General features: G+C 49.9%; 1 protein-coding gene across 1 annotated transcript; it reads right to left on the bottom strand.

Moving 5' to 3' along the window:
* Positions 1–8,417: 8,417 nt before the first annotated feature.
* LOC144609565 (lysophosphatidic acid receptor 4) lies at positions 8,418–11,174 on the bottom strand (the record flags this gene model as incomplete). Its single annotated transcript, XM_078428072.1, has 1 exon — positions 8,418–11,174. A coding segment is annotated over one exon (771 nt), but the record flags the coding sequence as incomplete, so codon positions are not given.

The raw sequence follows: 11,174 nt of genomic DNA, 5'->3' as shown, positions 1-11,174 counted from the left end.
GCCGGAGAACCTAGGGTGATGGAGGAACTGAAGGAAATCCACATTAGGCAGGAAATGGTTTTGGGTAGACTGATGGGACTGAAGGCTGATAAATCCCCAGGGCCTGATGGTCTGCATCCCTGAGTACTTAAGGAGGTGGCTCTAGAAATAGTGGAAGCATTGGAGATCATTTTTCAATGTTCTATAGATTCAGGATCAGTTCCTGTGGATTGGAGGATAGCAAATGTTATCCCACTTTTTAAGAAAGGAGGGAGAGAGAAAACGGGTAATTATAGACCAGTTAGTCTGACATCAGTGGTGGGGAAGATGCTGGAGTCAATTATAAAAGACGAAATTGCTGAGCATTTGGATAGCAGTAACGGGATCATTCCGAGTCAGCATGGATTTACGAAGGGGAAATCATGCTTGACAAATCTACTGGAATTTTTTGAGGATGTAACTAGGAAAATTGACAAGGGAGAGTCAGTGGATGTGGTGTACCTCGACTTTCAGAAAGCCTTCGACAAGGTCCCACATAGGAGATTAGTGGGCAAAATTAGGGCACATGGTATTGGGGGTAGGGTACTGACATGGATAGAAAATTGGTTGACAGACAGAAAGCAAAGAGTGGGGATAAATGGGTCCCTTTCGGAATGGCAGGCAGTGACCAGTGGGGTACCGCAAGGTTCGGTGCTGGGACCCCAGCTATTTACGATATACATTAATGACTTAGACGAAGGGATTAAAAGTACCATTAGCAAATTTGCAGATGATACTAAGTTGGGGGGTAGTGTGAATTGTGAGGAAGATGCAATAAGGCTGCAGGGTGACTTGGACAGGTTGTGTGAGTGGGCGGATACATGGCAGATGCAGTTTAATGTAAGTAAGTGTGAGGTTATTCACTTTGGAAGTAAGAATAGAAAGGCAGATTATTATCTGAATGGTGTCAAGTTAGGAGGAGGGGGAGTTCAACGAGATCTGGGTGTCCTAGTGCATCAGTCAATGAAAGGAAGCATGCAGGTTCAGCAGGCAGTGAAGAAAGCCAATGGAATGTTGGCCTTCGTAACAAGAGGAGTTGAGTATAGGAGCAAAGAGGTCCTTCTACAGTTGTACCGGGCCCTGGTGAGACCGCACCTGGAGTACTGTGTGCAGTTTTGGTCTCCAAATTTGAGGAAGGATATTCTTGCTATGGAGGGCGTGCAGCGTAGGTTCACTAGGTTAATTCCCGGAATGGCGGGACTGTCGTATGTTGAAAGGCTGGAGCGATTGGGCTTGTATACACTGGAATTTAGAAGGATGAGGGGGGATCTTATTGAAACATATAAGATAATTAGGGGATTGGACACATTAGAGGCAGATAACATGTTCCCAATGTTGGGGGAGTCCAGAACAAGGGGCCACAGTTTGAGAATAAGGGGTAGGCCATTTAGAACGGAGATGAGGAAGAACTTTTTCAGTCAGAGGGTGGTGAAGGTGTGGAATTCTCTGCCTCAGAAGGCAGTGGAGGCCAGTTCGTTGGATGCTTTCAAGAGAGAGCTGGATAGAGCTCTTAAGGATAGCGGAGTGAGGGGGTATGGGGAGAAGGCAGGAACGGGGTACTGATTGAGAGTGATCAGCCATGATCGCATTGAATGGCGGTGCTGGCTCGAAGGGCTGAATGGCCTACTCCTGCACCTATTGTCTATTGTCTATTGTCTATTGTCTAACTCTACCGCTGCGCCACAGTGACCGCTCCAGTTAAACTGCCTACACTGCCTGCATGTGACCCGTATCCCTGCGTTTCTCCCTCACGCCCGTGAGCTGAAGGGCCTGTTCCACGCTCCATCTGTCAGCTAAACGAGAGTCGGGGCCGAAGGGCCTTTATCCGAGCTGTCGATAACTCTGTGACCAGCTGCCGGAAACTCAGAAGGGAAGTCGGGGAAGGAAATGAGTGAAATATGACTGGCGGAGAACGCAACGGGGATCCAAAAGTGTTCATCGGGCACCTAAACAGGATGCAGGTTGTGTGAGGAGATGGGAAGCCAAAAGAGGAAGGCCGCAACATCATGTGATAGGAGTAGAATCAGGCTATTCGGCCCATCCAGTCCACTCCGCCATTCAATCATGGCTGATCTATCTCTCCCTCCCAATCCCATTCTCGATTAGTGCGGGTGTCAGGGGTTATGGGGAGAAGGCAGGGGAATGGGGTTAGGAGGGAAAGATAGATCAGCCACGATTGAAAAGCCCAGACTATCACACAAACCAACCTTCCACTGACTCCATCCACACCTCACGCTGCCTCGGCAAGGCCAGCAGCCCAGACCATCACACAAACCAACCTCTCTCCCACCGACTCCATCCGCACCTCACGCTGCCTCGGCAAGGCCAGCAGCATCATTAAGGACCATCTCACCCCCGGCCACTCCCTCTTCCCCCCTCTCCCATTGGGCAAGAGGTACAGAAGTGTGAACACGCACACCTCCAGATTCAGCGACAGTTTCTTCCCGGCTGTTATCAGGCAACTGAACCATCCCACCACAACCAGAGAGCAGTGCTGAACTACTATCTACCTCATTGGAGACCCACGGACTATCTTTAATCGGACTTTGCTGGCTTTACCTTGCACTAAACGTTATTCCCTTATAACAGTATAACAGTATAACAGTATAACAGAGCTTTATTTGTCATTCGGACTAAACCAAACACATGGACATGCAGGGCATGGATCACGGTCTGACAGACCTATACATAAGTTTCATGTAGCATCATGTTTGGCACAGTCACTGCGGTGGTGAGAATTGATGATGTTATTGACAGTGATTGGGGTAATCAGGTGATGGAAAGGTACCATTGATGAATTGAGTGGGGCACTGCTGGTCTGAAATCAACTGTGACAAGTGTCAACACAAGTCGATGGAACAGTAAAGTATGCATACGGTATATGCTGGAATTTAGAAGGATGAAAGGAGATCTTATTGAAACATAATCTTATTATGTTTCTTATATTAATCTTATTATTGAGAGGAGATCTTATTGAAACAAGTCGACGGAACAGTAAAGTATGCATACAGTATACGCTGGAATTTAGAAGGATGAGAGGAGATCTTCTTGAAACATATAAGATTATTAAGGGCTTGGACACGTTAGTGGCAGGAAACATGTTCTCGATGTTGGGGGAGTCCAGAACCAGGGGCCACACAGTGTAAGAATAAGGGGTAGGCCATTTCGAACGGAGATGAGGCAAAGAGAGTTGTAAATCTATGGAATTCTCTGCCTCAGAAGGCAGTGGAGGCCAATTCTCTGAATGCATTCAAAAGAGAGCTAGGTAGAGCTCTTAAGGATAGCGGAGTCAGGGGGTATGGGGAGAAGGCATGAACGGGGTACTGATTGAGAATGATCAGCCATGATCACATTGAATGGCGGTGCTGGCTCGAAGGGCCGAATGGCCTACTCCTGCACCTGTTGCCTATTGTCTATTGCCTGTTGTCTATTGCCTTCAGCAGTCGGGGTATTCAGTACTAGAGTCAGGAAGTCATGATGGAGCTTTATAGAACGCATGTGGAGTATTGGGTGCAGTTCTGGTCACCCCCATTGCAGGAAGGTCGTGAAGGCTTTGGAGAGGAATCAGATGGACCACTCCGTTGAAATCGCAGATACTGAAGTGTAGTACGCAACGCCCGCCATTTTAGTAAGCAAAACCCACGTTTGCTCTGCCTCTCGAAGTTTAATCAGTGTTTTGGGGGAACAGTATGTGTGATGATACCATTAAAACTCAGAATATATCTCATCTATCAATTCACAGATTTTTGTTATTTTTCTTTTTAATTGTTTCTGCAAGTTTCTGCCGACTAAAATGTCGTCGTGATGTACTACGGTTTTTAGGGTCGATTGGTCTATCTTGTTCCTCTAGTATCTTTGCCCATGACGTGCTACGGTTTTTAGGGTCGAGTGGTCCATCTTGCTCCTCTGGTATCTTTGCCCATGATCTACTACGGTGTTTAGGGTCGAGTAGCCTATCTTGTTCCTCTAGTATCTTTGCCCATGACATGCTACAGTTTCTAGGGTCGAGTGGTCCATCTTGTTCCTCTAGTATCTTTCGGGGCAGAGGAGGTTTAACAGAAGGAACTGCAGACGCTGTTTTAAACCAAAGAAGGACACAAAAAGCTGGAGTAACTCGGCGGGTTCGGGCAGCGTCTCTGGAGAGAAGGAACAGGTGATGTTTCGGGTCAAGACCCTTCTTCAGACAGAATGCCAGAATGTACACCCAAATGGTCCCTGGTTTCGAGGGTGTTAGCTACAAGGAGAGGTTGGACAACACACATTGCCGTACTGGTGAGTAAGGCAAGGCAGCGCCTTTACCACCTCAGACAGTTGAGGAAATTCAGAGTCTCTCTGAGGATCCTTCAGTGCTTCTACTCTGGGGCTGTAGAAAGCATCTTGTCCGGCAACATCACAGTCTGGTTTGGGAACAGCTCTGCCCAGGACAGGAAGGCTCTGCGGAGAGTAGTGCGTTCGGCTGAACGCACCATGGGAACTACACTCGCCCCCCTGCAGGACCTATACATCAGGAGGTGCAGATCCAGAGCCAGCAACATTATGGGGGACCCCTACCACCCCAGCAACGGACTGTTCCAGCTGCTACGGTCAGGCAAACGCCTCCGCTGTCACGCTGTGAAAACAGAGAGGATGAGACGGAGTTTCTTCCCACAGGCCATCAGGACTGTTAACTCTCATATCACCAGGGACTCATTTAATTTACTGTACTAATTTATTTTTTGTTAAAATTCTTTTTTCTATTGTGTTTTGTAGTTTAGCACAATCCGCAGGCTTTGCCACTTTCATTTCACTGCACATCTTGTATATGACAATTAAACCTGACTTGACTTGACTTGACCTGTGTGGGAAGGAACTGCAGATGCTGGTTTAAATCAAGATCCTGAAGAAGAGTCTCGATTCCTAACGTCACCCACTCCCTCCCTCCACAGATGCTGCCTGTCCCGCTGAGTTACCCTAGCTTTTTGTGTCTTATCGTCGGACAAGCTTGGATTTGTTTCTCTGGAACGCCAGAGGTTGCGGGGAATTCTGACCGAAGTTTGTAGGCAGGTACAGCAGGCGGTGAAGAAAGCTGATGGCCTGTTGGCCTTCATAACGAGAGGATTTGAGTATCGGAGTAAAGAGGTCCTTCTGCAGTTGTATCGGGCCCTGGTGAGACCGCACCTGGAGTACTGTGTGCACGTTTGCTCTCCTAATCTGAGGAAGGACGTCCTTGCTATTGAGGGAGGACGTCCTTGCTATTGAGGCAGTGCAGCGTAGGTTCACCAGGTTAATCCCCGGGATGGCGGGACTGTCACATGAGGAAAGATTGAAAAGACTGGGCTTGTATTCACTGGAGTTTAGAAGGATGAGAGGGGATCTTATAGAGACGTATAAAATTATAAAAGGACTGGACAAGGGAGATGCAGGAAAAATGTTCCCAATGTTGGGCTAGTCCAGAACCAGGGGCCACACAGTTTAAGAATAAAGGAGAGGCCATTTAAAACTGAGGTGAGAAGAAACATTTTCACCCAGAGAGTTGTGAATTTGTGGAATTCTCTGTCACAGAGGGCAGTGGAGGCCGATTCACTGGATGGATTTAAAAGAGAGTTAGATAGAACTCTAGGGGCTAGTGGAATCAAGGGATATGGGGAGAAGGCAGGCACGGGTTATTGATTGTGGACGGTCAGCCATGATCACAATGAATGACGGTGCTGGCTCGAAGGGCCAAATGGCCTCCTCCAGCACCTATTTTCTATATTTCTAAGTATATAACATTCTGAGAATCACAGATAGGGTAGACAGTCAGAACCTTTTTTCCCAGGGTGAAATGGTCAAAGACTAGGGGGCACAGCTTCAAGGTGAGATGGGGTGGGGGTTTAAAAGGGATGTGTCACACAAGGTTTTCTACACAGAGGGCGGTGGTGGAGGGAGATTTACGAGGATGTTGCCAGGACTCAAGGGCCTGATCTACAGGGGGAGGTTGAGCAGGCTGGGACTCTATTCCCTGGAACGCAGGATGATGAGGGGTGATCTTACAGAGGTGTACAAAATCATGAGTTTGGGAATAGTTAGGGTGGAGGAATCAGGAACCAAAGGACAAAGGTTTAAGGTGAGAGGGGAAAGATTGAATAGTGGAACTTTAGAAACGCTTTTTCACACAGAGACTGGAACTTTTTAAAGTCAGTTGACTTTAGACTTTAGTGAAACAGCGTGGAAACAGGCCCTTCGGCCCGCTGCTGCCTTACATCGAATGCAGCGACAGAGACCCGGGTTCCATCCCGACTACGGGCGCCGTTTGTACGGAGTTTGTACGTTCTCCCCGTGACCTGCGTGGGTTTTCTCCGGGATCTTCGGTTTCCTCCCACACTCCAAAGACGTGCAGGTTTGTAGGTTAATTGGCATGGCAAATGCAAAAATTGTCCCCAGTGGGTCTAGGATAGTGTTAGTGTGCGGGGATCGCTGGTCGGCGCGGACCCGGTGGGCCGAAGGGCCTGTTTCCGCGCTGTATCTCTAAACTAAACTAAACTATAACAGCGATCAACCCACACACTGACACCATCCGACACACACTCGGGACGATTTACCATTTACCAAAGCCGATTAAGCAAAAAAGCTGAACGTCTTTGGAGTGTGGTAGGAAACTTGAGACTGTGTGGGTTTTCTCTGGGGGCTCCGGATTTCTCGCATAACTTTGTAGGTCAATTGGCTTCGATAAAATTGTCCCCTGTGTGTAGGATAGAGTTAGTGTATGGGTGATTTTTTAAATGATGTTGTTTCCTATTATAGACAATGGACAATAGGTGCAGGAGGAGGCCATTCGGCCCTTCGAGCCAGCACCGCCATTCAATGTGATCATGGCTAATCATTCTCAATCAGTACCCCATTCCTGCCTTCTCCCCATACCCCCTGACTCCGCTATCCTTAAGAGCTCTATCTAGCTCTCTCTTGGATGCATTCAGACAATTGGCCTCCACTGCCTTCTGAGGCAGAGAATTCCAGATTCACAACTCTCTGACTGAAAAAGTTTTTCCTCATCTCAGTTCTAAATGGCCTACCCCTTATTCTTAAACTGTGGCCCCTTGTTCTGGACTCCCCCAACATTGGGAACATGTTTCCTGCCTCTAACGTGTCCAACCCCTTAATAATCTTATACGCTTCGATAAGATCTCCTCTCATCCTTCTAAATTCCAGTGTATACAAGCCTAGCCGCTCCAGTCTTTCAACATATGACAGTTCCGCCATTCCGGGAATTAAACTAGTAAACCTACACTGCACGCCCGCAATAGCAAGAATATCCTTCCTCAAATTTGGAGACCAAAACTGCACACAGTACTCCAGGTGCGGTCTCACTAGGGCCCTGCACAACTGCAGAAGGACCTCTTTGCTCTTGTTATGAAGGCCAACATTCCATTGGCTTTCTTCACTGCCTGCTGTACCTGCATGCTTCCTTTCAGTGACTGATGCACTAGGACACCCAGATCTCGTTGTACGTCCCCTGTTCCTAACTTGACACCATTCAGATAATACTCTGCCTTCCTATTCTTACCACCAAAGTGGATAACCTCACACTTATTCACATTAAACTGCATCTGCCATGCATCTGCCCACTCACACAACCTGTCCAAGTCACCCTACAACCTCATAGCATCTTCCTCACAGCTCACACTACCACCCAGCTTTGTATCATCTGCAAATTTGCTAATGGTACTTTTAATCCCTTCATCCAAGTCATTAATGTATATTGTAAATAGCTGCGGTCCCAGCACCGAGCCTTGCGGTACCCCACTAGTCACTGCCTGCCATTCTGAAAGGGACCCGTTTATCCCCACTCTTTGCTTTCTGTCTGTCAACCAATTTTCTATCCATGTCAGTACCCTACCTCCAATACCATGTGCTCTAATTTTGCCCACTAAAACCCTATGTGGAACCTTGTCAAAGGCTTTCTGAAAGTCAAGGTACACCACATCCACCAGCTCTCCCCTGCCAATTTTCCTAGTTACATCCTCAAAGAATTCCAGAAGATTAGTCAAGCATGACTCGGTGGGCTTCCAGTAGTTTTACGGGAATCTAGGTAGTCTTTGTGGGAAAGGTACAGAGGGAGAGGGGGCAGGTGACGTGGACATTTAACGCAGGCAGGTGGGACTAGTGTAGACGGGGCATGTTGGACGGTGTGGGCATGTTGGGCCTGTTTCCACGCGGTGTGACTCTGTGGCCAATGACAAGCGGCCAGGATGCTGAGGGCCGCCGCTGGGTCCTGCCGTCCCTCAGCCATCGCCTGCCCTGCCCGCCATCTCCGTGATCGCTCGGCAGGGGAACACCTCACGGGCCATGACCTCACGAAGACGGGGAGTCAAGCAAGCCATTTAATACAAGCCGTGACCGCCGCAATGCAACACAACGCAACAGCAACGGTCACACGTGTTTACAGACCAACTCCCCTGCCCACGGTTCACAGGTTGCAAACAGCAGGTGGATCACCTGAAAGGTCAAAGTCTGTTTGGCTTTCGTTCTTGGGCTGATGTCGGCCGGAAACAAGTTGCAAGGATCTTCGGCGAGCGAGACCTTTCCAAAACGCTGTCTTCTTTGTTTTAGATTTTACAGTTTATGTCCTTGTTCTCCAGGGATGCTGCCCGACCCGTTGAGTTAATCCAGCACTTTGCGTCCTTTCTCTTGTCCATGGACTCCCCATAGAACCTCGCATAGACTTCCACACAACGTCCCATGGATTTGCTTAGAAACTCCCATGGACTTCCTCAGAATCTCCCATGGACTTCCCTTAGAACCTCCCATGGACTTGCTTAGAAACTCCCATGGACTTGCTTAGAAACTCCCATGGACTTCCTTAGAACCTCCCATGGACTTCCTTAGAACCTCCCATGGACTTCCCCTCAAAGTTCCCATCAACTTCCTTAGAACCAGCATTAGACTTCCATAGTACCACCCACGGACCTACTCAGAACCCATTCATGGACTCCCTTAGAACCTCCCATGGACTTCTGTAGAACTTCTTATGGATCTCCATAGAAACTCCCATGGACTACCTTGGAAACTCCATTAGACTTCCATAGAACCTCCCATGGACTTCCCCTAGAACCTCCCATGGTCTTCCTTAGAACCCCTAATGGACTGCCTTAGAACGTCCCATAAACTTGCTTAGAATCTACCATAAACTTGCTTAGAATCTACCATAAACTTGCTTGGAACCCCTAATGGACTTCCATAGAACCTCACATAAATCTCCAGAGAAGCTCCAATGGACTTCCTTAGATTTCCCTAGAACGTTGAAAGGACTTTCCTAGGCCCCAAAGCAGAGGCGCCCACGTCGCGGGGCTGGAAACTGGAGGTGTCCTGACCTAATTCTGCTACCACCATCGTCTGTTGTACAACTGATGGCTCCCACTGATTGTCGCTGAAAGCTTGCGTCCTTTTCAGGACGGATGATGACAGTGATGTAACATTTGAAACATGGATGATGGACACGAAAGAAGAAGATGGACATTCTTGGAACCTCTAATGGACTTCCTTAGAGCCTCTCATGGACTTCCTTAGAACCTCTCCTGGACTTCCTTAGAGCCTCCCATGGACTTCCTTAGAGCCTCTCATGGACTTCCTTAGAACCTCTCCTGGACTTCCTTAGAGCCTCCCATGGACTTCCTTAGAACCTCTCATGGACTTCTTTAGAAGCTCTAATGACTTCCTTAGAACCTCCCATGGACTTCCTTAGAACCTCTCACGGACTTCCTTAGAACCTCTCATGGACTTCCTTAGAACCTCTCCTGGACTTCCTTAGAACCTCTCGTGGACTTCTTTAGAAGCTCTAATGGACTTCCTTAGAACCTCCCATGGACTTCCTTGGAACCTCTCATGGACTTCCTTAGAACCTCTCATGGACTTCCTTAGAACTTCCCATGGACTTCCTTAGAGCCTCTCATGGACTTCCTTAGAATTTCTCATGGACTTCCACAGAACCTCCCATGGATTTCCCTAGAACCTCCCGTGGACTTCCTTAGTACCTCCCATGGACTTCCACAAAACCTCCCATGGACTTCCACAGAACCTCCCTTGGACCTATGTAGAACCTCTCATGGACTTCCATAGGATGTCTCATGGGGCCTCCACAGACCCTCCATTGACTTCCACAGAACTTCCCATGGACGTCAGTAGAACCTCCCATGGACTTCCTTAGGACTTCTTGTGGACTTCCTTGGAACCTCCCATGGACTTCCTTAGAACCTCTCATGGACTTCCATGGAACTTCTTGTGGACTTCTGTAGAACTTCTTGTGGACTTCCTTAGGACTTCTTGTGGCCTTCTCTCGGATGGAGGATGGATGGCGTGATGGAGACACCCCCCCCCCCACCCTTGGGCGCTCCACATCCCCCCCCCCTCCACCTCCGTCGGCGGTGAGTTCAGTGGTTGCCCCGTGAGCGTTGGTGTTGCTCGCTGCCCGTGTTGGAGACCAGCGCGTTCCTCAGCGCCCGAACCCCGGGACTCTTCTGGAAGGTCTCGGTGGCGAAGTAGTAGCAGACGGGGTCAAGCACGGTGTTGAGGCAGGCGAGCGGCACGGCGGCGTGGTAGGCGCGCTGCAGGCCAATGTTGGTGGGCGACAGGGCCATCAGCAGCAGCGCCAGGTGGTAGGGCAGGAAGCAGAGGGTGAAGACGGCCAGGGTGGCGCACACGGCGGCCCGAACCCGGGGCCAGTCCTGCCGGGCGGCCGGGCTGCGGCGGACGGAGCGGAGGAGCGCCAGCGAGCAGACCAGCAGGGTGGCGAGGGGCACTCCGCAGCCCACCAGCATGGTGGACGCCAGGGCGGACGGCTGTGCCACGTAGACCGGGCGCTCCTCGAAGCAGCGGGCACAGGGGGCGCGGTCGCTGGAGTTGGTGCTGGTGTTGGAGTGGGCGATGGCGTTGGTTGGCTGGGCCATCTTGCGGCCCAGGTAGGGGGGCAGGCTGGCGCCCACCACCAGCACCCAGACCACCGCGCTGTACCACGGCGCCCGTCTCCGTGCCCCGCTCAGGCGAGAGCGCATGGGGAAGCAGATGGCGGCGCAGCGGTCCAGGCTGATGCAGGCCAGGAAGAAGATGCTGGCGTACATGTTGACCAGGAGGACCAGGCCGCTCAGCTCGCACACCAGCTTCGGCGCAGGCACCCACGCCCCCGCGTACAAGGCCACGCGCAC

The sequence above is a fragment of the Rhinoraja longicauda genome, chromosome 34 (assembly GCF_053455715.1).
Source record: "Rhinoraja longicauda isolate Sanriku21f chromosome 34, sRhiLon1.1, whole genome shotgun sequence".
NCBI classification, from domain to species: Eukaryota; Metazoa; Chordata; class Chondrichthyes; order Rajiformes; family Arhynchobatidae; genus Rhinoraja; species Rhinoraja longicauda.
This window is presented reverse-complemented; position numbering and strand designations above follow the sequence as displayed.